General features: G+C 40.6%; 1 protein-coding gene across 2 annotated transcripts in view; it reads left to right on the plus strand.

Annotated features, from left to right (window-relative positions):
- LOC126471464 (rab-like protein 6) overlaps positions 1–26,984 on the plus strand; it is a 195,165-nt gene that overhangs the window by 34,232 nt on the left and 133,949 nt on the right. For both annotated transcript variants that reach the window (XM_050099656.1, XM_050099657.1), the window contains exon 3: positions 22,410–22,516. In XM_050099656.1, coding sequence (XP_049955613.1) covers positions 22,410–22,516 — 107 coding nt within the window. The remainder of the gene's footprint in view (positions 1–22,409; positions 22,517–26,984) is intronic.

The raw sequence follows: 26,984 nt of genomic DNA on the forward strand, positions 1-26,984 counted from the left end.
TGGGTCTCTCTCATCCTGGGGTCCGAGTTACCTGCACATTCTATTTACTCTTACCCAACATACCCCCTTTCCTCGTCCATGAAGGAACTATTAAAGCACTTGTATAAGGATTCAGGGACATAATGGCTCAGTGCAAATAAACATAAAGATCCCTAGTGTTATAGGGCAATGTGTGGTCTGCAACTGAATATGTCTCTACAAATTTCTTTATTTGATATGCTATTTGGAGCACATTATCACTTCAGATCCTCTAAAAGAGGTACACAGTGACGGGGCAGCAATTTCTTTTTTCTTTTTATTTTTGTTATGGGGAGAGGGGAGGGGGGAGAAGGTGCACAAATCCCTGTCCAGCCATTCAGACATAGGTTGTCCACAGTTTTCCTAGATCACTTGTAGCATTTGCCAGGACTGTTCATTTGAGAGGGATGTAGCCAGAGTGTACCCTTGTCCTTCCTCACTTCAAGCTGGTACTTTGTATGTAATGGCCTTCTTGCCTATGGGACTTTAAATCGTAATCTTCCTTCGTTCCATTACTAGAAATGTTGAAAGTGGTTTACTGTGAAATCTGTGTTACACTTACCACAGTACCAGTGCTTAGGTCTGTCATCTCCAAGAAAGAACAAACAACACTTGTTAGTTATTTGGGAGGACAAAGAGCATAAGATTTTTCAGTTGACAGTGGCAGTACTAATGTAACACATTGTTCTTATGTATCACATCATTAAAAATCTTATACTGCAAGCAACGAAAAATATTTTCATGTACTATCCCCTATGTATCAGCTGATAAATTATCTGTGAAGCATTCTCATTTAATATGTGGAGAAATTCAGATACCAAATCCACAGTGTTGTTGCCTTTGTACACTTTCACTTTGTTCATTGCCTGAGTGAACTTCAGATTCAAGTTTTGAATATTATGGTCCAGTCTGAGATGATTCCCCATGAATATGACCCCAATTTTTAAGTTCTTGGAACTGTTTGGGGAGAAGTTAAATGACTGTTTAATTGCTTCCTTTTGGAATCATCTCCTTCAGCGAATATTCTATTTGCTGGAAAATATTATAAACAAGCTTATGGAAGCTGTGATGTAAGGGGGTTTTCAAAAAGAAATGAGCCAGAAGTATTAAAATGAAAACCATTGAAAGTGTTTGCATTGCCAGTGCCTAAAGGAGGAGGTCTGGTCCCTACAACAGCATTGAAGCTGCAAATTCTAGAGGGGCATGGGTGGACACAATGTGAAGACAGAGTGAGCATGTGCATGCATCAACTGTCCACTGCACTCAGTAGTACTGAAAACATAAAAATGGAGACATCAAAAGAAGAGCAAAGAGATGTTGTGCAGTTCCTTACAGTGGGAGCACGGGGAATGGAAATTCGTTAATGAATGGCACAAGTGTATTGAGAGCACTGTATGTTCATTGCAGTTCTGTTGATTAATCCGATGTGTGGGGCAACAGCTGTCACTGTAAGCAGCTGGCCTTCAATAATAAGGGCATCCACCTGCTGGACAATGGTATCAGTAATGTGGGGTGGCATTCCACATCACTTGTCATCAGCTGATGACATCTGTCCTTCATGGAATCTCTGATGCCACGTCTTGACTGTTGCAGTGGCCATACGCTTGTGCCACTCTTCAACGAATTTCCGTTTCCCTAACACCTTCCTCTGTAAAGAAATGTACTACCTCCATTTGCTCTTCTTTTGAAGCACCCATTTCTCTTTTTTTCAGCACGACTCATTGCAGTGCACAGTTGATGCGTGCATGTGCTCACTGTGGGCTTCAGCACTCTTACATGAAACACGCCTTCTTCTGTAGACAGTGGCATTCTGAGTTCGTTGGTGGTTTTCAATTTACAGCCTCCGGCTCTTTTTGAGTGCATCATATAGATAGCTCCATCTCACAAGCTGGAGTGAAACTGTTCATGACAGAATACCTTCAGGTGTACCTGCATGTATGTGTGCATGCACATAATACTTTTTAAGAAAACTGCTCATTCTGACACTGGTTTAAGTAATTTTATTCCTCTGTTGATCACTTTTACAACCATGGTATTACAATGTAATAACAAAAAATATAATTAATATGTGCAGGCATTTACATAGTAACAAGTCTAGTGTGCCAAGTGTGGGGAGGGTAGTTGCCTGTGTCTTGTAGAAGGACTCGTCCCAGAATTTGTCTGAAGTAATTTATGGAAATCATTAAAAACTTAAATCATTTTGGCTAGATGGGAATTAGAGCTCCATCCTCCCAAACAAAAGGCTAGTCTGTTAAAAGCAGTGCAATCTCATTTGTTTTATCCCTGGTGTACAGTACTGTTTTGTTTATACATTCTTGCAAATAAGTTATTTTATGATGTAAAAAACTAGATCTACACTGTTCATTACTTTCCCAACACTAATCACTGCTCACACTGTATACACACTATCAGCTGATGTTTTACCCATTTTAAGTACTCTTGTTTCAACACAATTTGATATGTGTGTTAAAGGTCTTTAAGTCATGTGGCAAAACAATCCTGTCATCATCATTGATGTAAAGGTATTATAATGCAATAATGCCCTTTGAAAATGTTACTGTGAATAAGAGGCAGACACACTTGTGTTGCAGCCATAAAGAATATAATTGCCAACAATATTATAAATGGGATGACAGTGTGTCGTCTTTATAGTGAGTAGCAATCTATCCTTTTCATAGTATTGCTGATATTCCAACCTAGGCTTTCCATTGTTTGAATATAATCATCAAGACTTTTTGGAACACCTGACCTCTGTTCATCCCAATATAAAATTTTGCATGGTGTTTAAAAATGTGAGTAGCTACCATTTCTCACTTTGATTATCAAAAGATGTGTGTGGGTGTAGCACCCAGTGACATTTTCATCGATGCCAAGAACCTGCACTGTGCCTCACAAAGAAATTCCATGCTAAACACTGTGACCCATAGGGCTCACATACTGGTAACACTAGCTGACAAGGAGAACCTGATAATAGAATAAATGCGTATACACTGAAGAGCCAAAGAAACTGGTACACCTGCCTAATATCATGTAGGGCCCCAGCAAACACACAGAAGTGTCGCAACATGATGTGGCATGGTCTCTACTATAGCCTGAAGTAGTGCTGGAGAGAACTGACACTATGAATCCTGCAGGGCTCTCCATAAATCTGTAAGAGCATGAGGGGATGGAGATCTCTTCTGAATGCTGAATAATGTTCATGCCTGGGGAGTTTGGTGGCCAGAGGAAGTGTTTAAATTCAGAAGAGTGTTCCTGGAGCCACTCTGTAGCAATTCTGGATGTGTGGGGTGTTGCATTGTCATGTTGGAATTGTCAGAATGTACAATGGACATGAATGGATACAGGTGATCAGACAGGATGCTTACATATGTGTCACCTATCAGAGTTGTACCTAGGTATCAGGGGTCACATTTTACTCCAACTGCACATGCCCCACACCATTACAGAGCCACCACTAGCTTGAACAATTCCCTGCTCACATGCAGGGTCCATGGATTCATAAGGTTGTCTCCATACCTGTGCACATCCAGCCTCTCGATACAATTTGAAACGATACTTGTCTGACCAGGCAACATGTTTACAGTCATCAACAGTTCAATGTCGGTGTTGATGGGCACAGGTGAGGCATAAAGCTTTGTGTCGTCCAGTCATCAAGGGTACGCAAGTGGGCCTTCTGCTCCAAAAGACCGTATCAATGATGTTTTGTTGAATGGTTCACACGCTGACACTTGTTGATGGTCAAGCATTGAAATGTGCAGCAATTTTTGGAAGGGTTGCACTTCTGTCATGTTGAATGATTATCTTCAGTCGTCATTGGTCCTGTTCTTGCAGGATCTTTTTCTGACCACAGCGATGACGGAGATTTGATGTTTTACTGGATTCCTGATATTCATGGTGCACTCATTAAATGGTCATAAGGGAAAATTCCCACTTCATATCTACATTGGAGATGCTGTGTCTGGAGATGCTGTGTCTCCTAGCTTGTGCGCCAACTCACTTAAATCTTGATAACCTGCCATTGTAGCAGGAGTAAATGATCTATCAACTGTGCCAGACACTAGGGGTGTTACATAGGTGTATTTGAATACACATGCCCATACCAGTTTCTTTGGCACTTCAGTGTATAAGTGTTGTAGAAGATTTTATTGACAGTGAATTACAAATTGTGATAGAGCAGCACAATAAGATAATAGAAAAATTCAAGAAGGAGCAACATTTACCACAGGAGAATATTACCACATCGTGTGTCTAATTTTTTTTATAAAGTGGTAAATCTCACTGACGTAGTTTTTGAACCACATGAAATCAATAGTCTCAGCAAAGGTCTGAACTTTAATGTTAAGTATAGACCACATGACAAATTTATTAAGTGTTTAGTTGCTCATACAAAAATAGCTGTAAATCAGTTAGTAGGTTCAGCAACATACAAAAACTCAATGACAAATAAAGTAGTACAGGTTTTTGATAAATAGTTGTGCAACAGTAGAAGAGAGGAGGAACAAGTGAATAATAGAGATGTAGTACAAATACATGCCATTAAAAATATATACCCTAAAAAATACTTCTTGTCTCCCAGAGTCAGATAAGGAATTACAGATACTTAATGACACACACCTTTTTTCATTAGATGTCACTAACTTATACACCAACGTCCTAATCGATGATATCATTGAACTGATCAGAAAAAATTGAACTGCTATAGAAGTCTACATATTCCAGTAATTGTGGAGGTAATAGATGGGTTAAAACTTGTGTTGCCACACAATTACTTTACTTTAATGATGGTTTCTATAAACAACCTCAAGAGTTAACAATGGGATGTTATTTAGCCAAAGTGTTAGCCAATATCTTCATCAATCACATTGAAAATAAGATCCTAAACAACAAATAAGATGTCACAGACAGGATTATTATCTATAAAGGATATGTAGATGACATCATTATACTAGCCAATGGTAATGATGTAGAAGTCAGTGAAATCTACAATGTGTTTAATAATGCCCATCCAAATTTAAAATTCACTACAGAAAGAGAAAAAGATAATAAAATTAACTTCCTGTATCTAGAGATATCAAAAGCAGGTAACAAACTAGCCTTTAAGATATACGGAAGCAATTTACCACAGATATTACCAGTCATGAAACATCCTGCCATGCCATGAGATATAAGCATACATACTTCCGTAGCATGATTGACAGGTTGCTAAGAACCCCCATGTCTGCTGTAAACTTTAACAGTGAAATAAATACACTGAAATTGGTAGCTGCAAGTAACGGATACCAAGAACTACTAGTTGACAATATCTTACAGAAAAAGGAAAAAGCTGAAAGATATAGAGCAAATCAGAAAATTACCCTAACTGAAGACAAAAGTATTTAAAAAAACCAGGTACATAAGTTTTCCGTATGTAGGTAGTATCCCAGACAAAATAAGCAGTGTATTTTGCAGAAGGAATGTGATGTTGGTTTTCCAAGCTTATAACATCATTTCAGCAATACTGCAAAAGAACTTAGGTGCAAAAAATCAGTATATGACAGACCAGGTGTCTACAAAATTAATTGTCGACAATGTGAAAAGTCTTACTTAGACCGAACTGGGAGGAAACTAAAGACAAGGTTTCCTGAACACACACAACAGTCTAACACTTTGGCTCTAGGCTTCCATCTTAAAGCTTGTAACCACACAATAGGTACCACTGATGAGAATATGAAAATACTACATCAGGCAAAAAAGGGGGTTAAGTATGAACCTTCTGAAGGAAATTGAAATCTTTCGTAACTCTAAGAAACGTCCAAATGATGTTCTAAATGAACAAAAAGATTTGAAAAATAAGGGTTTCTTAGAGAATTTTTTTGGTGTCTTTCACTTACCTGATTCTAATCCAGAACTTGTCTCTTTGAATTCTACCACTACTCCTCCCTCTCACCCCCCCCCCCCTCCCCCAAATCCCCTTAGGCTTGTCTTCATGATAAACCTTATAGCTTAGTTTTATAATATGAAAATATTGCCAGACGTACATGTAACCCATTTTATGTAGCATTTTAATGTCAACATGTGTTGCTAATGAAATTTTTTCTAATACCTCCTCTGCTGTTTCTTCATTACACAAGTGCAGTACAGCTAGATTGTATTATGGTTTCTCATCGACATCCTGTGTATTACTGATGTTCATCATAAACATATAAAATGTTTGTAACTTCTCGCCTGTTGTTTTACATTGAGTATGTTAAACACTCAGTAATTCTGTGTTTAACTTTTATTGTATTTGACATGAACTTCTGGTCAATAAGTTGCCTTTGCCTGAAGTATGTTCTTACTCCCAGTGCTGTTATGTATATAACCATCATTTATTTATTTATTTACACGTCAAGTTTCGTAGGACCAAATTGAGGAGCAAATCTCCAAGGTCATGGAACGTATCAGTACATGAAATTACAATATAAAAGTAATAATTGATAAAAATGAAATGTTTATGAACCCGAAAAAAGTCCAGCCATAGGTTTAGTAAACGCAGTCAACAATACAACAAGAATCAGCTTAATTTTTCAAGGAACTCCTCAACAGAATAGGAGGAGGAAACTCTTCAGTTTCAATTTGAAAGCGTGTGAATTACTGCTAAGATTTTTGAATTCTTGTGGTAACTTGTTGAAAATGGATGCAGCAGTATACTGCACACCTTTCTGCACAAGAGTTAAGAAAGTCTGATCCAAATGCAGGTTAGATTTCTGCCGAGTATTAGATGAGTGAAAGCTGCTTATTCTTGCGAATAAGCTAGTAGTGTTAACAAGAAATGATAGTAAGTGGTGTTTTTTTTTTAGAGGCCAATGTCAAAATACCAGACTCGTCGTGAACAGAGGTCGACAAGAGGTTCCTGAACTTACACCACTTATTGCCCGAGCCGCCCGTTTCTGAGCCAAAAATATCCTTTCAGAATGGGAAGAGTTACCCCAAAATATATCACCATATGACATAAGCAAATGAAAATAACAAAGTAGACTAATTTTTGCGTTGAATGATCACTCGCTTCAGATACCGCTCGAATAGTAAAAATGGTGGTATTAAATCTTTGAACAAGATCCTGAATGTGGGCTTTCCCCGACAGTTTACTATCTGTCTGAACACCTAGAAATGCTGACTGTTCATTTTCACTAATCATATGCCCATTCTGTGAAATTAAAACATTAGGCTTTGTTGAATTGTGTGTTAGAAACTGTAAAAACTGAGTCTTGCTGTGATTTAACATTAGTTTATTTTCTACAAGCCATGAACTTATGTCATGAACTGCACTGTTTGAAACTGAGCCAATGTTGCACACAACATCCTTTACTACCAAGCTAGTGTCATCAGCAAACAGAAATATTTTAGAGTTACCCATAATACTAGAGGCCATATCATTTATATAAATAAGGAACAGGAGTGGCCCCAACACTGATACATGGGGCACCGCCCATTTGACCATACCCCACTCAGACCCCACATCACAGCCAGTCTCAACACTGTGAATAATGACTTTTTGCTGTCTGTCTTTGCTAAAGTTAGAGGTGAACCAATTGTGAGCTACTCTCCGTATTCCATATTCCATATATATCGTGTATTGATATACACTCCTGGAAATGGAAAAAAGAACACATTGACACCGGTGTGTCAGACCCACCATACTTGCTCCGGACACTGCGAGAGGGCTGTACAAGCAATGATCACACGCACGGCACAGTGGACACACCAGGAACCGCGGTGTTGGCCGTCAAATGGCGCTAGCTGCGCAGCATTTGTGCACCGCCGCCGTCATTGTCAGCCAGTTTGCCGTGGCATACGGAGCTCCATCGCAGTCTTTAACACTGGTAGCATGCCGCGACAGCGTGGACATGAACCGTATGTGCAGTTGACGGACTTTGAGCGAGGGCGTATAGTGGGCATGTGGGAGGCCGGGTGGACGTACCGCCGAATTGCTCAACACGTGGGGCGTGAGGTCTCCACAGTACATCGATGTTGTCGCCAGTGGTCGGCGGAAGGTGCACGTGCCCGTCGACCTGGGACCGGACCGCAGCGACGCACGGATGCACGCCAAGACCGTAGGATCCTACGCAGTGCCGTAGGGGACCGCACCGCCACTTCCCAGCAAATTAGGGACACTGTTGCTCCTGGGATATCGGCGAGGACCATTCGCAACCGTCTCCATGAAGCTGGGCTCCGTCTCCATGAAGCTGGGCTACGGTCCCGCACACCGTTAGGCCGTCTTCCGCTCACGCCCCAACATCGTGCAGCCCGCCTCCAGTGGTGTCGCGACAGGCGTGAATGGAGGGACGAATGGAGACGTGTCGTCTTCAGCGATGAGAGTCGCTTCTGCCTTGGTGCCAATGATGGTCGTATGCGTGTTTGGCGCCGTGCAGGTGAGCGCCACAATCAGGACTGCATACGACCGAGGCACACAGGGCCAACACCCGGCATCATGGTGTGGGGAGCGATCTCCTACACTGGCCGTACACCACTGGTGATCGTCGAGGGGACACTGAATAGTGCACGGTACATCCTAACCGTCATCGAACCCATCGTTCTACCATTCCTAGACCGGCAAGGGAACTTGCTGTTCCAACAGGACAATGCACGTCCGCATGTATCCCGTGCCACCCAACGTGCTCTAGAAGGTGTAAGTCAACTACCCTGGCCAGCAAGATCTCCGGATCTGTCCCCCATTGAGCATGTTTGGGACTGGATGAAGCGTCGTCTCACGCGGTCTGCACGTCCAGCACGAACGCTGGTCCAACTGAGGCGCCAGGTGGAAATGGCATGGCAAGCCGTTCCACAGGACTACATCCAGCATCTCTACGATCGTCTCCATGGGAGAATAGCAGCCTGCATTGCTGCGAAAGGTGGATATACACTGTACTAGTGCCGACATTGTGCATGCTCTGTTGCCTGTGTCTATGTGCCTGTGGTTCTGTCAGTGTGATCATGTGATGTATCTGACCCCAGGAATGTGTCAATAAAGTTTCCCCTTCCTGGGACAATGAATTCATGGTGTTCTTATTTCAATTTCCAGGAGTGTATTAGATAATTCACCTGTAGCCTGATGTCTAAGTTCCATTTAATTTTTTCAAGTCTTTACATATGCAAGTACGTGGAATTGTGTTTTATCCATCTCATGATGTACATTTGTAAACCGTCATCACTATCACTATTATATAACTTGTGTTGTCAATATTCCCTAAAGCCAAATTTGGGCACATGGTTTGTTATGCTGTGGCTACGTATGCCCCTCCTCTTCTGTACGATACTACCATTACCAACATACTAGGCTCCTAATTAAGCACTGTAATGAAACAGGCGGAGTGACATTTCAACCCATCTCTGAACACTATTGTAGCTTGTTTCAATTTTACAGAAGCGATTTCCAATATGTTTATGATATAACTCATGTTTTTTTATGTACATTTCATTAAGTGTATGCAGTGAATATGATACTGTGTAACATTAGGGTTCTATAGTGTTTTCTACCTTTTATTCTAACATCGATGTTTGTAGATAGTAACTTCGTTTTCTGTCTACATACGAAACTGTACCAAAGATATTCACTAAAGAGAGTCCCGTCCTCTATATTAACACGTTACTGGTCATCGAGATATTTTTACAGCATACAACGAAAATACTTTTTAACGATCTTTGACCAACTCCTCAATATTTTGTACAATGTAATACTTATAGTACTGATCTTCTCTTTAGTTCTGCTCTGTGTACCCTTAATAATAGTATGTCTGCTTCTAAAACTCTCGTGTCGTATATTGATATTCGTGACATGCTCTACAAATTATTTAAGTAAGGACAATGTAATGTGGTGACTTAAACCGTTTTAACCCTGTTAGTATTCATGTATATTTTGCACTTCTTTGAAAGAGAACTGTTACCATTTCCTGTATACCACATATAATTATTTGTATCTTTGGACAGTATCCGTGAAGATGGTCCATGACTAAAACTGGTTAATATTTGGGTTTAAAATTAAAAAAGCTGATGCTCAGACATACATTTTATACACACTAAAAATAGATTTTGCTAAAGCAGAACTAACAGCATTTTGGTGCATTAAGAATACTGATTACATCCATTACAATTTTGTAGATGTGAAAGTGGATTTGCAACTGTGGTAACACTGAAAACAAAAGCAAAGAATCAGTTGAACTATAAACACAATTTATGATGCAAATTACCTTAGAGTTAACAAAATGTAAAATGATTGTTATAAATTAGCAATACTAACTGTCTCATTGATTTTCATTCTTTTTTTTCTTTAACAAAACACCTACAGACACATGACAGATTTATTTGTTGGACTGTTAGGGAAATATTATGTATTTTCCTGTAATTTTAAAAATAGGATTGTTCATTTTCTTTTGTCGACTGTAATGTTTAGTTTGACATTCATATTAAGACTATTGGCTCATGCATGATGTGGTGTTTCCTACGTGCTGTGTGTGTAAAGTCTCAGTTACATTTTGTTAATTCTTGACATTCATTTCTCAGATACGTGTAAATCTTTGTGTAATCTTGCACAGGAGATGACACAGTAAATAACTAATATTCTAGCCGTATCAGTGTTTGAGAGTCAGTGCCATGATTAAATCACTGATATGTGATAAATATACCGTATTTACTTGAATCTAAGCCGCACCTGAAAAATGAGACTCGAAATGAAGGAAAAAAATTTTCCGGAATCTAAGCCGCACCTGAAATTTGAGACTCAAAATTCAAGGGGAGAGAAAAGTTTTAGGCCGCACCTCCAAATCAAAACAAAGTTGGTCCATTGTAATATGAGACACAATTTAGGTCGAATGAATGACGATACAGCTACAGTAGCTTGGTTCGAGTCGTAAGCTTAGCAGTTAAGCTTTACCGGGTAGACATTGCTATGCGTCAGGTGCTCTGTCTGTATTTATAAGGGTACTCTTCCTTTTTCGCGTACTTCGTCTGTTTTGAATTGATTGCTTATTTTTCTTTCATCTGATAAGTGCCGTTCTCTTTGTTATAGGTGTTTACGTCACTCTAAGCTGAAAATGCATTACTGTACTGTGTCATGCATTGTTCATTGCATTCTGATAATGAGTGTTTACGACCTGTCACCACTCGCAGCATGGCTTGCTTTAGTGCACGCTACCGCTGCTTTAAAAAAGAGAGAGAGAGAGAGAGAGAGAGAGAGAGAGAGGAATCATCTCATTAGCGAAACAATGGCAAGAGACTGCTATTTGTTGTTACTTACACTGCTGCTTTCTTTGATAATGATCAACAAGAACCAAATAATAGACAGCGTATGATAGAAAATGTTCTGAACGAGAGTTTAGCGAAAATTTATCTCCATTTGAAAATCTTTGGAGACACCTCTTTAGTACATTACATTCTGCGCAGAAATTAGAGTCGTCTTAGATTTAAAAATCTAGTCAATTGCCGTGCTTCATTTCTGACTGTATCACTATTAGGCATAAGAATAATACGAATATAAACATGACATGATATGTATATTCTTCCGCGTTTGCTGTTAGTCTTACTCTAGTTTCGTAGTTTATTAGGCAGACAGGATTTAAATGAGTTAGCAGCAAACACAAAAGAATACATGGCAAAATTTTTATATGCGTATTATTCTTATGGTGAAGAGAATACTGCATGCGATTCACAATTCATAAAAGTTCCTATAAGGAAACATCTCTTCTCACAGGTAGGAAAAAATTCAGAACGTAGAGTTGGCCATATTGACAAACATCCCAAACAGTCTTGCTAGTCGGATTTTCGTAGTACATTGAAATGCTGGTACATTCGAAGATGGACAATACGGAATTTGTATTTACTTCGTTGGATAATGTAGGAAATGCAGTGGTCGAAACTCGAGGCGGAGAAAAAAAGCTCATCTTCCAACTTTTTTTTTTTTTAATTTATTTACTGATGCAGAGGGTTTGGCGCCAGTATTTATCTTTGTGCCTGCAAAGCATGCCTGTGTAGCGCTACATATATTCGACGGCAGAAGTTAGTTGTGACGGCACCTACCAACATTTTTCAGAACTTCCGCTTACTTTGCACTCGATTCTAAGCCGCAGGCGGTTTTTTGGATTACAAAAACCGGAAAAAAAGTGCGGCTTAGATTCGAGTAAATACGGTAGTCACTTCTAGCTATTGAGAAGATTTAAAAAGAGTTTTATTTCCTTTTTTAAGTTTCAGTATCGTTCGAAACAATGCTGGCTACAGATATTACAAGAATGCAAGAATCAACAATTTAATGAGACAAGTGAACTGTGTCTTCACTGTGCAGTGTAAATTTGCTAGTTAATATTATTGGAAACTTTCATTTATAAAGTTGCTGCCTATAATTGTCCACACAACTGTTTCATATTAATTATTTCTTCTTTTCAACTAAATCACTTCCGTTAAGACTTGAAAAATTAACTATCTGCCCATTTATTTTCACAGGTTGTCACAGGTCATAGCTTTGTCAAATAAAATCCTACATTTTCCTGTTTTTTAAATATATTTTCATAGATCAGAACTTTTCCAGTACTATAACAGAGTGACCCACAAGCACACAAGGAACAAGAACAGGGAGAGAGAGAAACAAAGGGTTACATCACTATTTATAAGAAAAGGAAAACAAAAAAGTCAGTTCTTTAGCTTGCATAGCCCCTAGGTTCTCCGGAATCAAATTATTGCAATATTAATAATATGTATTAAATATTTGTTAAAATATATGAACTAATTATTTTTATTGTTAACACTTTGCCATCCGGTGACACCACAGTGGTGTCGTGTGCATAGTGTCGCTCAATGGCCGGCAACACTACAGTGGTGTCGTGAACATAGTATTGCACAGTGGCTGGCGACAACACATTAGTATCTTTTTCATTGTGTTGGTGTTTTGTTCAGGTATCAATAAGTTACACATGTCAACAAGTTCTTAGGTTTTGTAAGTGGTTAGCACACTGGATTCGCATTCGGGAGGATGATGGTTCAATCTCGTCTCCAGCCATCCTGATATAGGTTTTCCGTGATTTCCCTAAATCGTTTCAGGCAAATGCCGGGATGGTTTCTTTGAAAGGGCACGGCCGATTTCCTTCCCCATCCTTCCCTAACTCGAGCTTGCGCTCCGTCTCTAATGACCTCGTTGTCGACGGGACGTTAAACAACACTAACCTAACCTAACCCTTTTGTAAGTACTTGTGCACTTTCATCATTGCAGACTAAAGAGACGATACAATTATTTACGATGAATGCGTGAACGTCTTGTCTTATGTTCCGGATGACTTGGCTGATTGGGAAGAAGAGAATGGATATCAAAATAATGAAAGTGAAGCAGAATCGTCAGAAGATAGTGAAATACGAGCAAGAAGAATTCGGCAAATGCTATGGTTTCCAACTGATTCAGATGAATCAGACGAAGAAGACAGACTATAATTTACTGAGGACCAATAATAAATTTGGAGGATCTCTGAGTCCACACATATTTCCCAAAGATACACAGAGCATTGTGGATATTGTAGAATTATATATTGGGTTTGATCTGTTTGAATATATTAGCAATGAAACCAACAAGTATTACAGTCAAAATTACAATAGAAGGAAACTGAATTAAAAAAAAAGAAAGTGCCAAATTTGTCAACGTTATGGGACCTGAATTTAGAAAATGGTTTGGGCTTGCTATCCTTATGGGAACTGTAAAAAAAAGCAAGGCTCGATGATTATTGGTCAACAAATCCGTTGATAGACACACCGATATTTCGCAAAAAGATGTCCCGCAACCGATTCAGACAAATATTATCAATTTTACATTTTTCAGACAACAACAATAAACCGGATAATGCCGATTGGCTTTTGAAAGTGCAATGCGTAATGGATTATTTTTCCAAAAAGTTTAAAGAAATGTTTAATCTAAGTCAAAACATCTGAATTGATGAAGGAATGATACTGTAACATGGAAAGTTAAATTTTAAAGTTTACAATCTATAGAAAATTACGGAATATTGCATACTCATTAGGATGCTGTGTGATTCGAGTACGGGATACATTTCCTCATTCAAGATGTATTCCGGTCCTTGACAACCTTTAGCAAAAACAGTGATGGAACTATTGACACCTTCTTATGGAAAGTGGCATCACCTCTACATGGATAATTATTATAACAGTGTAGGAATTGCAGAGAAGTTACTTGAAAAGAAAATTCGAGTTGGTGGAACGATACGACAAAATAGAGGATTTCTGGAAAAATTAAAGCTCACGAAAGTCAGTGTGTTTGAAGCTTGTCATCAACGTAAAGGTGACAAGCAGCCGGCGACAATCCAAGTAATCCAAATTAGCGTTGCCGGCGCCAAGCAAATAAATTTGTACGAAACGTGCGGACGGCAAAGTGTTAAAATGTTATGACTTAGGGCCGTGTAAGAGTGGTTACAAAGATCTGAATTTAACGTCCCATTGACTTTGACGCATATGTCAGTCATTCATGGTAATGTTCTCAGAAAGGTTGGGAACCATTGTGCTACATCATTGGAGGTGGGGTGCGTGATAATGAGGTATGAGAGGAAGCTGGGTGACAAACATTCTCAACTGAAGTCCAACTTCTAGCACATGATTTTTTACGGTCCTAGTAACACTTGAGATGTGATCTTGTCCTTGTCCAAATATATGTTACGATTACTGTAAAATGAGCAGTGGCTGATTATTTGATGTAATAGTCTGGGTGTGGATCTGCATGATACTGCTGTCTGAAACCAGGATGATATGCCTGCACGGCTTTCTTGGAACATGGTTCCAACATTCATACATCGCTAACACTTCCTGTCCAGTGTGCTGGGCAATTCTTTTGGAGGATCAGCCAGCTGTATAGACCCCAAATAGGAACGTGGTGGAACTCAGTTAGTTGCGTAAACAGCGTTTGGTGACACTACTCTACCATGTTTGTAATGTTTATTATACCTGTACAGACCAAGTTCAGCAATGCAAACACAAATGTTGTGGGTTCAGGTTTTTCATGCTCAGTACTTGCTTCCTGTTCTTTCCACACAGTACTTTGATTCATTACCTGTACATCTACATCTGCATGATTACTCTGCAAGTCACTCTTAAGTACTTGGCAGTATGTTCATAGGACCACTTACAGACTCTTTCTTAACTGTTCTACATCTACATCTACATTTATACTCCGCAAGCCACCTAATGGTGTGTGGCGGAGGGCACTTTACGTGCCACTGTCATTACCTCCCTTTTCTGTTCCAGTCGCGTATGGTTGGCGGGAAGAACGCGCGCTCGAATCTCTGTAATTTTACATTAGTGGTCTCCTCGGGAGGTATAAGTAGGGGGAAGCAATATATTCAATACCTCATCCAGAAACGCACCCTCTCGGAACCTGGCGAGCAAGCTACACCGCGATGCAGAGCACCTCTCTTGCAGAGTCTTCCACTTGAGTTTGCTAAACATTTCCGTAACGCTATCACGCTTACCAAATAACCCTGTGACGAAACGCGCCGCTCTTCTTTGGGTCTTCTCTATCTCCTCCGTCAACCCGATCTGGTACGGATCCCACACTGATGAGCAATACTCAAGTATAGGTCGAACGAGTGTTTTGTAAGCCGTCACCTTTGTTGATTAACTACATTTTCTAAGGACTGTCCCAATGAATCTCAGCCTGGTACCCGCCTTACCAACAATTAATTTTATGTGATCATTCCACTTCAAATCGTTCCGCACGCATATTCCCAGATATTTTACAGAAGTAACTGCTACCAGTGTTTGTTCCGCTATCATATAATCATACAATAAAGGATCCTTCTTTCTATGTATTCGCAATACATTACATTTGTCTATGTTAAGGGTCAGTTGCCACTCCCTGCACCAAGTGCCTATCCGCTGCAGATCTTCCTGCATTTTGCTACAATTTTCTAATGCTGCAACTTCTCTGTATACTACAGCATCATCCGGAAAAGCCGCATGGAACTTCCGACACTATCTACTAGGTCATTTATATATATTGTGAAAAGTAATGGTCTTATAACACTCCCCTGTGGCACGCCAGAGGTTACCTTAACGTCTGTAGACGCCTCTCCATTGATAACAACATGCTGTATTCTGTTAGCTAAAAACTCTTCCATTCTTGAATAGCATGTAGGAAGAATGAACATGTAAATCTTTCCGTGCAAGCTCTGATTTCTCTTATTGTATCATGATAGTCATTTCTCCCTATGTAGGTGGGAGTCAACAAAATATTTTCACTTTTGGAGAAGAAAACTGGAGATTGAAATTTTATGAAAAGATCTCACCACAGTGAAAAATGCTTTTGTTTTAATATTGCCATCCCCAACTTGCTTACTATATCTGCCTGTTATTGCTCCATACAAATATGGTATTTCAACATCATGTTTTAATATCTTCATGAGAGATTTTTGTATTAATCACCACCACCACCAAGACTGTTATCAGCTTGAATAGTAGTGATAAAATGGGATTGAGATATTTCTGATGAGTTTCATTTATGCCCATGCTTCTTCACTCTTTCTATCATGATTTACAGTTTCAGTGTACATCAGGTTTGATGCTTTAATGAACGATATGAAGTAACAAAAGATTATTCATCTTTAAGAAACCCCTTTGTGAATGAAAGTAATACAGCTCATAAAAAAGGATTTTTGACATGTGGCTTATGACATATTTGAATAATTTAAGTATGTGCTTCTTTAATGTCCAAGAGTGACTGTTGATTAATAACAGCTTTTCAGTGTTTAACCAACATGAGTTGTGAATAAAAACTTCGTATTTAATCAGCACAGCTGCCTTTATTCATAGGTGATAGAAACTGGTTGCCATGGACAATAATCATCTTCATTGTATAGGTAGAGGTTAACGTCATTATGTTTCCTCGACATTTTTATGTAAACATAAATAAGTTACTGAGAAACCATTGTGAAAGTAAGATAAAAATATAGTTTTTTCATAGATATTCCTTGTACATTATATTTATCTTGATTAATTTTCCACTGGTATAACAAAGTTTGTGTTTGTATGCTGCAAACAAAATGAGCAGAATTTGTAATCTGTTAAGTTCAAGCATTTCTATGTTGTGCAGTGGTATAATTAGACAGAGTTTTGGTACAATTACATACAATAAACTGTGGATAAAGTAATGAAATCTGTGAAAGTAAGTTAGGCCTGTTCAGAAAGTAAGTGTACTAGATTTTTACATTTCTCTAGGAAAGGTGTAGTAGAAAAAAAAATTGTAGTATATTGTTGATACACTTGTTGACTATTTTTCCACATAATTGCCAGCCTGTGCAGTGCACGTGGTGAGCCGTTGCGAAGTTTCTTTATACCCTCCCTGAAGAACTCTCCCGCTTTCTTCTTCCTCCACTTCAGAACCTCTTTGAGGACTTACTTGTCACTTGAAATTTAATTCCATTCATGTGTGCCTTTAGAGAGGTGAAAAGATGGTGATCTGAAGGTGCCAAGTCAGTAGAATACTGGGGATGGTTCAAAATATCCCAACCATGTGAGTCCAAGAGTGCCTTGGTGGCTAAGGTTGTGTGAGGGCAGGCATTGTTGTGCAACAAGCACACTTCTTTTATCAGCATTCCCCTCCTTATGTGTTGAATCCTCCTTTTGAGTTTTTGTTAGGGTCTTACAATATAGTTGTGCATTGATGATCTTGCCCTGAGTCATAAATTTGAACAAAATGGTTTCTTTTTGGTCCCAAAACACTGAGGGCATGATTTTTTTTGCCCATAATTGTGGTTTTGAATTTTTTAACATACGGGGAATTGGTGCGACACCACTGTTACGGCTGTCTTTTTCTCTCAGGCATGTAATGAGCCACCCACATTACATCCCCAGTCACAATAGAGCTCAGGAAATCCTCACCTTCTATTTCCAGTCACTCAAGAAACTTGCTGGCACTATTATGACCCGATTTTTCTTATGCTGCTCTGTCAGCTGTTTTGGGACCCATCTTGCACACAGTTTCTGGTATCCCAGTATTTTTGTCGAGTGTCTTGTCTAAGAGAGTTACAGTGAGTTGTGGAAACATCACAGAAATTTCATCCAAAGTAAACTGGCAGTCTTCCGAACAGTTACCTCAATTTTTTGCACCGACTCATCAGTCAGAGTGGAAGGTCTTCCACTCCTCTGTCCTCCACGAACACGGCTTGCACTTCGCAGTATTTTACCAATGTCTTTCACACAAGTGGACACTACAACGTGAGTTTATGTACTACTGTTTGTGTCCATGCAATGCTCGCTCCAGTCCCCCCTCCCCCTTCCCCTCCACCACTAAGTGTTGTGAGCCCTCGAAAAAATGTAAAACCACAGCTTGTTACAGTCACGGTACACTTACTTTCTCGACATGCCTCGCACCTTCAGTCTGCAAGACTTTGGTATAAGGGGCGGTCAAAAAGTTTTTATGTGAGGGCATTGTTGCAGTGTATTTGCAACACAGTGTAACTCCAATGTGGGTATAAAAGTACCGACATGTAGGGAAGGGATTAGTGTGGTACTCGTGTCCATACAGGACCAACATGCTATTGTTATTTTCCTGGATGCCAAAGGACAAATGCTCATAGATGTCCATCAGAGAATAAACCGTGTGTAGGGGGCAGCATGTCTGTTGAAAACCAGCATTGTGGAATGGTGTGCCAAGTTCCATACTGGTCGCAATTCGACACGAGACGATCTGCGAGGCCAGCCTCATCCGTTACAGACTTGAGCATCTGCCCTAAAGTCCTGCTCTCTCCCCATGTGATTAACACACCTTCTGTCCTTTAAAAAAGGCCTCGAAGGGTCAATGATTCCTGTCAGAATGGGGATGTGCGGCAGGCAGTTACAGACTTCCTCACTCAGCGAGACTTGGTGTTTTACCAAACAAGTATCTTCAATCTGATATGTAAATGGGATGATTGCCTCAGTGCTCATGGCAATTTTGCCAGATTGGCTGACAGATTCTGGACTGTATGGCCTTCGAACTGAAACTTTTTCGTTGCCCCCTTATAGGTTGCATTCACTAATACTTGGAATCTGAAAATCCTCATTGTGCTTATAGTTTTTCTACTTAATTAATGCAAATCAAGTAGCACCATCCTGCATATATTGAAGGTCTCAGCTACTGCAAGACAGAGTTTCCAAGGAGGCCTTTAAACTGCTGCCTTTACTTGGTCGGATAGGGAGCTAGCTCAAACTCTGTGGATTGTTGAAGTCTTTAACTCCACATCCTGTGGCATAGTTAGTAGACAGTGTTTCTTGAAGTTGTTGTGTCGTTATTCACTCAGTGATTATGCTTTCACTGTCTCATCATATTTCTGTTTGGTACCTCCTTTTTTAATTTTTTAAAATTCACTGATATGTCAAATATGGGGTGGTTATAATTAAAGTGCAGCTACTCATGGAGATCCTTTGTGGGCTGTAATTAGGGTATGGTATTGAAACTTAGTAGATATTCTAATGCGTTAATGTGGCACTGATATACACTGGAAAAAAAATATTTCCAATTTTGGCAACCAGGTGCAAATCTAGTGCTGTATACTGTTTGTTTGATGGTATGATGTCCACATTGTCATTTGACAAGCCGTAATATGAGCGAACAGTACGGCTGTCGAGAAGAGAGTCCTTGCACTTTTAGTGAAACTGTTTCGTGCAAATGGCAGCAATTACAATGCTGCATTGAGAGAATATGACCAACTGAAAGGTCTGAGGAGACACCTGATGTCATTAAATTGTTTAAAGATGTTAATGAAATTTGAAAACAAGGGGGGAGCTTGGTGTGGCACCTGGAAGAGGAAAGTGTCCTATCCCGGTGGAAGTTAGTGACAGTATTACACTGGTACTCATACGAGATCCACACGTTGCAGCAACTGAAACCTCATGATCCACAGCAAAGTTCTGAATTTGCTTGTCGGATTCTGGCATGGATCAAAGTTGATGATGTGGGCAGGCAATATTCTGTGAAGTGATTAAACACATTTTATACTATAGGATGAGATGAGTACACAGACAGCTGAATTTGGGGCACTGTTAAACTGTGTGTTGTGCACGAAGAGACACTGCATTTACCGTATCTTAACTAGGTAGTGTGGATTCACAAGCACCTCTATACCTTTATTCTTGGTCCATTCTTATTTGAAGATAATTCACCCAGAGGGCCTGTCAGGTGTACTGTGACTATTCTGTTGACCTCATGCCCAGTGGTAAGGAGAGGTGGGCTACAGTGTGGTGTGGCAACTGCCATAATAGGAAAGCTGGACAGGAGCAGAAATGATTAGTGAATAAGTTAACACAGTAAACAGAAAAGTTGCTTAACTTGTATTTCTCCATGTGTACAAAGATTCATTATACAAATAATGCAGCAAGAAACAGAGTGCAGCTATCACAATGTCAACAAGGATGAGGCCCTCTGAACTAAGCATAAATGAAGGTTTCAGAACTGTGACTAGGCGGCATCTGCATAGCATCATGTAGCGAAGAGGCACCAAATGTGAGTAGGTTGTCAGGCTGCCACTGGCCATCCTATATTGCGATGGCAGAGGACACTCGTAGTCTGGAGCTACTGGAGTCGTGGCTCAGTGGGCGTGCACTGTTGGGTCTGTTAGGTCCTGCACAACTGCTGTCAGCATCTGATGGAAACTTGCAATTCCATTGTCAACTTAAAGACGCCAGTAGGGTGGTATCAATACATGATACCACAGTGATATCTGCACATTGTAAGGGGTCCGTAGGCCCTTACTATAAGTTTTGCGACAGCACAGGTCGACAGGACAAACAATCGATAGTGTGTGTCGGGTTGCGAGAGCGAGAGCGAGTGTTGAGACAGTAGTGTGGTACGCGCTGCGGGCCGAGCCGGGTGGAGGTCTGTTGCTGGAATGCAAGCCCGTACCGATAAAGGGAGTGGCCATCGCCGTGGTTTAATCCCTTTGTGTTAAAAATATACGGGAAAGTGAAAAAGTATAATTACTAGTGTGATTTAGTGACATTTTTGTGCCGATATTGTAATTACGCGTCTACTGCGCCGGCATCATTTGGATTGCAGTGTTGGATTGTAGTGGTGAATTACAATGATTGAAATTGCGTGTGACGATAATGAATAACGAAAGGGCCTGTGCTGAGATTAGCCATTATTAATTCTGTACGACGAAGGCAGTGGCTGTCTCCTTACTTTGTGTTTTTGTGATGAATATAAGGTGTTGATTAATGAAGCTGTGTTGTCGTTCTTCTTGGCACCAGACATTTCTTTATTACAGCATTTGAGAAGGACAAAATGGAATGTAACATCTCCGTAGCAGTCCAATCCGATTGCCAGCCCATTAGGTATACGGTCACATTAATTAATGTCTGCTTTGGGCTGCTATCAGATCACGATCGAGCGGGATAAGTAAGTAGATTAAACCGGAGTGTTACAACGTTATTGAGACCACCTCATAGAGCATGTGATTCTGGCTTTGGAAGAGTGCAACTGTGTGGAAACCAGTGCTTTCATGCAAAATGGGGCAACAGCTCACATTGCTCATCCAGAGAAAGATCTGCTTAATGCAGCCATGCACGAACATGTTATCTCCACGGGTTTTCCAGATGCAAGCCTGCAGAATCATCTGATCTGAATCCATGTGACTTTTGGCTCTGGAGATATATAAAAGAATGCATTTATGTGACACATATTCATTCTCTACCTCATCTGAGGGCATCTGATTCCACCAGAACTGCTGTGAGCAACTGTTTATCACACCATTTTATGGATGCAGCATCTCATTGACATCTCTGGTGCTCATATCAAACAAATTGTGTAGCAGTGTTTAATAATATCATCATCATCATCATCATCAACATTACACCTTTCTCACTTTTTTGACATTTTCTGCCTATGCCCCATTCCTAATCTATAACATATGAAAACATTTCTGTATGTCGTTTTTGCATTCACAGTGCTAGATTTGCACCTGGTGACCAAAGTTGGAACTGATTTTTTCCAGCTAAATGTGATTAGCTGCTCTTTTGTTGTAATCACCCAGTATGAATGTGGCTTAAGGGGGTGTTCTCACTTGGAAAACAAATTACAGAGATAGCAATATGGAAGGCTTGTCATTATGCCAAATTTGGTACAGGATCTGTTGTGTTTTTGATATGGTTAAAATATATTAACTTGTTTTGTTAGTGAATGTGAAAGAACTGTGAGGTGACTTCTCCTGGATGGGCACCACAACTTCAAAAAATTTAAAGAACATCATTTCTGCCAGGCTGTTCACCTAAATGAATACTTCATTAAGCACAAAAACTAACAGCCAGGTGAAAATGTCGCTCTAGCATTGGGAGGTATTTTATGCTAAATGAGGAACTAACACTTTCAACAGTTTAATTCATGCCGTATATTTCATGTCACTTTCTTGCTAATGTTGCAGTGAAAATCATAATCAAGGGTGACAGAAATGTTGGCAAAACATGCCTTTTCAAACGACTTCAAGGCCTTAAATTTGTTGAGGAATATATCCCTACAGAAGAAATTCAGGTAAGGTTGCTTTTAATATGTTCATCTATCTGTTAATATTTCTGTCTCGAAAGTAATGACTACTATTTAGCATCTGTTATTTCATGATGAGCTGTTTGCTGAATCTTGAAAGTATCTGAGAAATATGAATAATGCTGGGCCTTCTGTTTCTCGTGGCAGATTTCATGATAAAATAATGCATGGGTATACTGCTGGTTGTTGATGTTCAAAAGGAAGAATACTTCAGTGCCTGATCTTATGACCTTCATCAGGTGTTGATAGATTTACCATCTCAAAGCTCTGGGGGCACTTATATCCTCCACCCACATGTCCTCCCTGGTAATATCTTAACAGTCCACGCTCAAAGTTGTGGCAGCATGTTGACTGCCATAGCACTCAGAGCTCTGTCTGTGGTTTACTCCCTGCAGCATGTGTTGGTTTAGTGGCAACAACATTTAAATTAATCCCAAGAGTCAGTTTTGTATTCTTGTTCAAAGTCTTATTCTTTAACTTAATTAAAATAAATACAAAGTCCAACAGTTTGCTGATCTTGTAGCAAGCATCATGGTTGATTATTTGGTTCCTGATTCGTATCTTGATAAACTGATTGATGACGCAGTCAGAGAAATGTGATGTTGGAGCCAGGAGTCTGGTGTAATTATACTCCATGTCAAGTCTAATAGACAGTCGTTTGCGACTGCTGACTTGTTGAGGTGCATTAAACGAATACATCATTGAAGTACTGTACTTGGCACTGTTCCTTGACAGTGTGTATTGTTTGTCCGGTGTACAATTTGCCACCATAGCAGATAATTTGATACACCCTGGCCTGGGAAGTGGAAGACTGTCTTTGATACTCCCCAGTAATGCATGTGTCTTAGTAGATGAAATCCATTGTTATTGTGGTGTTGCCAAAGCAATTGTCCTATTTTTACCGGTGGAGCCCTAGTTTGTGGCACATACAGATATGAAACATCATATTAAGACTCTGTTGAACCCTTTATTAAGGTCCAAGCATTACTGGGGTGTCAAGGATGATCTTACACTTTGCAAGGACTGGGACTATCAAATTCCCTGCTAATGTGGCAAATCATACATCCAACACACACTGCACAACGACAAAGACTGCGGCTGAGAACGTCACTTGCAAACTCATTTAATGCAGCCCAACAAGTCAATAGTTGTGCAACATTGTTTGTCAGAAATACATGGCATGGAGTTCAGTTGCATCATTAAGCTATATATTGAAATATGAACCAGGAAGCAATTGATCAACTGTGGTGCTGGCTATAACCTTAGTAAAGCTTTGGATTTCATACTTGGTTTAATTTTTCAAAAGAACAAGCCTTGTAGCAAACCTAGGGAACCACCTCCTGGGATTGATGGAGCAGAGGTCAGCATGCTGGTGCATTTATGAGAGGAGACCAGGGATGGGACATCGGGCAGAAGGTGTGGGGTACGAGGTTAAAGGCATCTCCAGAGCTTTTGATGGACAGTTTATCAGGATACTGAATAATGGTAACAGGATTGATCACTGAAATAATGTGTACTGTCAGTACACCCCTGAATTATTTTATCATAAATAATGTTGTTTCATGTACCCACACATATGGGATCTGTATGTTTGAGTGTGGCACTAATGAACTGACATTACTCAACAAATCTACATGTAAGAACATTGGCACACTTCCACATGCTATAGTCAGAAAATGTATAATGTTTAATTCTTTTTAAACAGCTCAATAATAAAAAGAAAGGTATAGACAGTTTAATAATTCTACAATGGAAGCTCCAGGTTGGAATATCAACAATATTAGGAAAGGTATAGACTGCTACTCACCATAAATATGACACATTGAGTCACAGACACAATGAAAAGACTGTTACACATTTGGCTTTTGGCCAAAGCTTTCTTCAGATAGAAAAACATACAGATATTCACACAAGCAGCACACCTCAAGCACACATGATTGCTATCACCAGCAGCTCAGACCAGAATGCTACTGTAATGGAGAAAAAAGCAGCATTCTGTTGTGGGGCAGGGAATGGGGAGGGATAGCAGAAGAGCACAGCCTGACAGTGTGTGGAGGGGCTAGATGGAGGCATGACAAGACTGCCCGGTGCAGCATCGGAAGGCTGTGGGGCAGGAAGATGGAAGGAGGGGGGAGGGGGGCAGAGGAACAGGGAGAGGGAAAGACAAGTGGATGCGTTTGCAGAGGGTGACACACAATGAGGGTGAGGGGACATGTATAGGGAGGAAGTGATATGACAGAGGTGGTGGAAACTGTTGGGCGGAGGGGGTGTGGGGACAGTATCTTACCATACATTGAGGCCGGGATCATTTCAGAAGCTGAGAATGTTTTAAGGATAACTTCCACCTCCACAGTTCAGAAAACCTGGTGTTGGAGTGGAGGATCCAGATGGCCCAGGCTGTGAAGCAGTGACTGAAATTCAGCATGTTATGTACAGCGATGTTGGACGACAGGGTGGTCAGCCATTCTCTGGGCCACGGTATGGCAGTGGCCAGCCGTTCATCCTGGTGGACTACTTGTTGTTAGTAATACCAATATAAAAAGCTGTGCAATGATTGGAGTGGAGCTGGTATATGATATTACTGCTTGTGACCCAGCCTCTGATGGGGTAGAATAAGCCTGTGACAGGACTGGAGTAAGAAATGTTAGGTGGGTGAATTGGGTAGGTCTTGCACCTGGGTCTGCCACAGGCATATGATTCCTGTGGCAAGGGGTTGGGTTTGGGAGTAGCATAGGAATAAACTAGGATGTTGTGGTAGTTGGGTGGGTGATGGAACATCACTTTAGAAGGGGTAGGAAGTATCTTGGGTAGGCTGTCCCTCATTTCAGGGTATGATGATAGGTAACCAAAACCCTCATGAGGGATGTGGTTCAGCTGTTCCAGCTGAAGGAGGTATTAGGTGATGAAAGGGGGCAACCCTTTGTAGACAGTTCGTGGGAGTGGTAGGTGGATTGGGGGTGAGTGAGGAAATCGCACAGGAGATCTGTTTGCAGACTACTTCTGGGGCATAGTGTCCGTGAAAGCCTTGGTGAGACCTTTAGCATATTGGACAAGGGAGTCACTATAGGTATGCTGTCTCCAGGTAGCCAGGCTGTATGGAACGAATTTTTTGGTGTGGAAGGGATGGCAACTGTCAAGATGCAGGTATTGCTACGTATCATCAGTAAACCTGAACCAGACCAGGGGTTTGACATTGTTGGAGGCTAGGAAGGTTTCCTCTGCATGACCCATAAACAGGTTGGCATAGGAGGGTGCCATGCAGGTGCCAATGGCTGTGCCAAGGGTTTGTTTGTTTACCTCCCCTTCAAAAAAGATGTAGCTGTGCATTAAGATACAGTTACTAGGGTGCATGAGAAATGAGGTAGTGGGTTTGGCATCTGAACTATGTTGGGAAAGGTAGTGTTCAGTTGGCAAGGCCATGGACATGAGTTATGTTGGTGTACAGGGAAGTGGCATCAACACTGAAGAGTAGGGCTGCAGGAGGTAAAGTGGTGGGGATGGTGGAGACTTGGTGAAGAAAGTGGTTGGTATCTTTGATGTGGGAGGCTAGATTCCAGGCGGTTGGTTGTAAGTGTTGGTCAAGGAGGGCCGAAAGTATTTCATTGAAGGCACAATAACCAGCTACAATGGGGTGTTGAAGATTGTTGGGTTTGTGGGTTTTGAGGAGCATGTAGAAGGTGAGTGTGTGGGGTGCCACAGGAGTGACAAGGGAAATGGATTGAAGGGAGAGGGTCTGGGAAGAGAGATTTAAGCAGATATTGGATGGGATGGGCTGGGATGGGATGGGATGGGATGGGATGGGATGGGATGACTGTGGAAGAGCTTATAGGTGTCAGATCAGATAATTGGCTGAGGCCTTCTTCGAGGTAGTCACTGCAATTCATAATGACAGGGGTGGAATCTTTGTTTGCAGCTTGGATGATTACGTCCAGATTTGTTTTAGGAGTGGTTTACGGATGTCTTTTCTTCTGTTGGGAAATGATAGTGAGCCCAAGTTAGAGGCAAGTTATTCTTGAATTCTTTGATGGTGATCAGGGGTGAGTGGATGGTTAGTGGGGTGGGGGGTTGGGGGGTGGGAAGGATCAAGGTTAGATTGTGATATGAACTGGGAGAGGTAGGGTTCAGTATTGGGATTAGGTTGTCTTCAGTTGGAGGGATGGATGGCAAAGATGTGTTCCCATTGCAGATATTGGCTGGTGCAGCATATCATGCCCCAAATTCTCACTGATAATTATAGTTATTCCTATTGATGATATTTCCTCCCTCATCCTCATGTATTTTTACAGTTTATTTTCGACACCTACATGTGCCACACAAACTTGTCAACCTCGACGTGACCAGCCCCCTTCCCTCTCTCTTCTCTCATCCCTACATGCGCATACTCCCATACATCATTCCACTCCTTTTCTTCCATATTTTTGTACATTTCTTACGTATTTGTGTGTATTTTTACATA

Source organism: Schistocerca serialis, chromosome 3 (assembly GCF_023864345.2).
Source record: "Schistocerca serialis cubense isolate TAMUIC-IGC-003099 chromosome 3, iqSchSeri2.2, whole genome shotgun sequence".
Lineage (NCBI taxonomy): Eukaryota > Metazoa > Arthropoda > Insecta > Orthoptera > Acrididae > Schistocerca > Schistocerca serialis.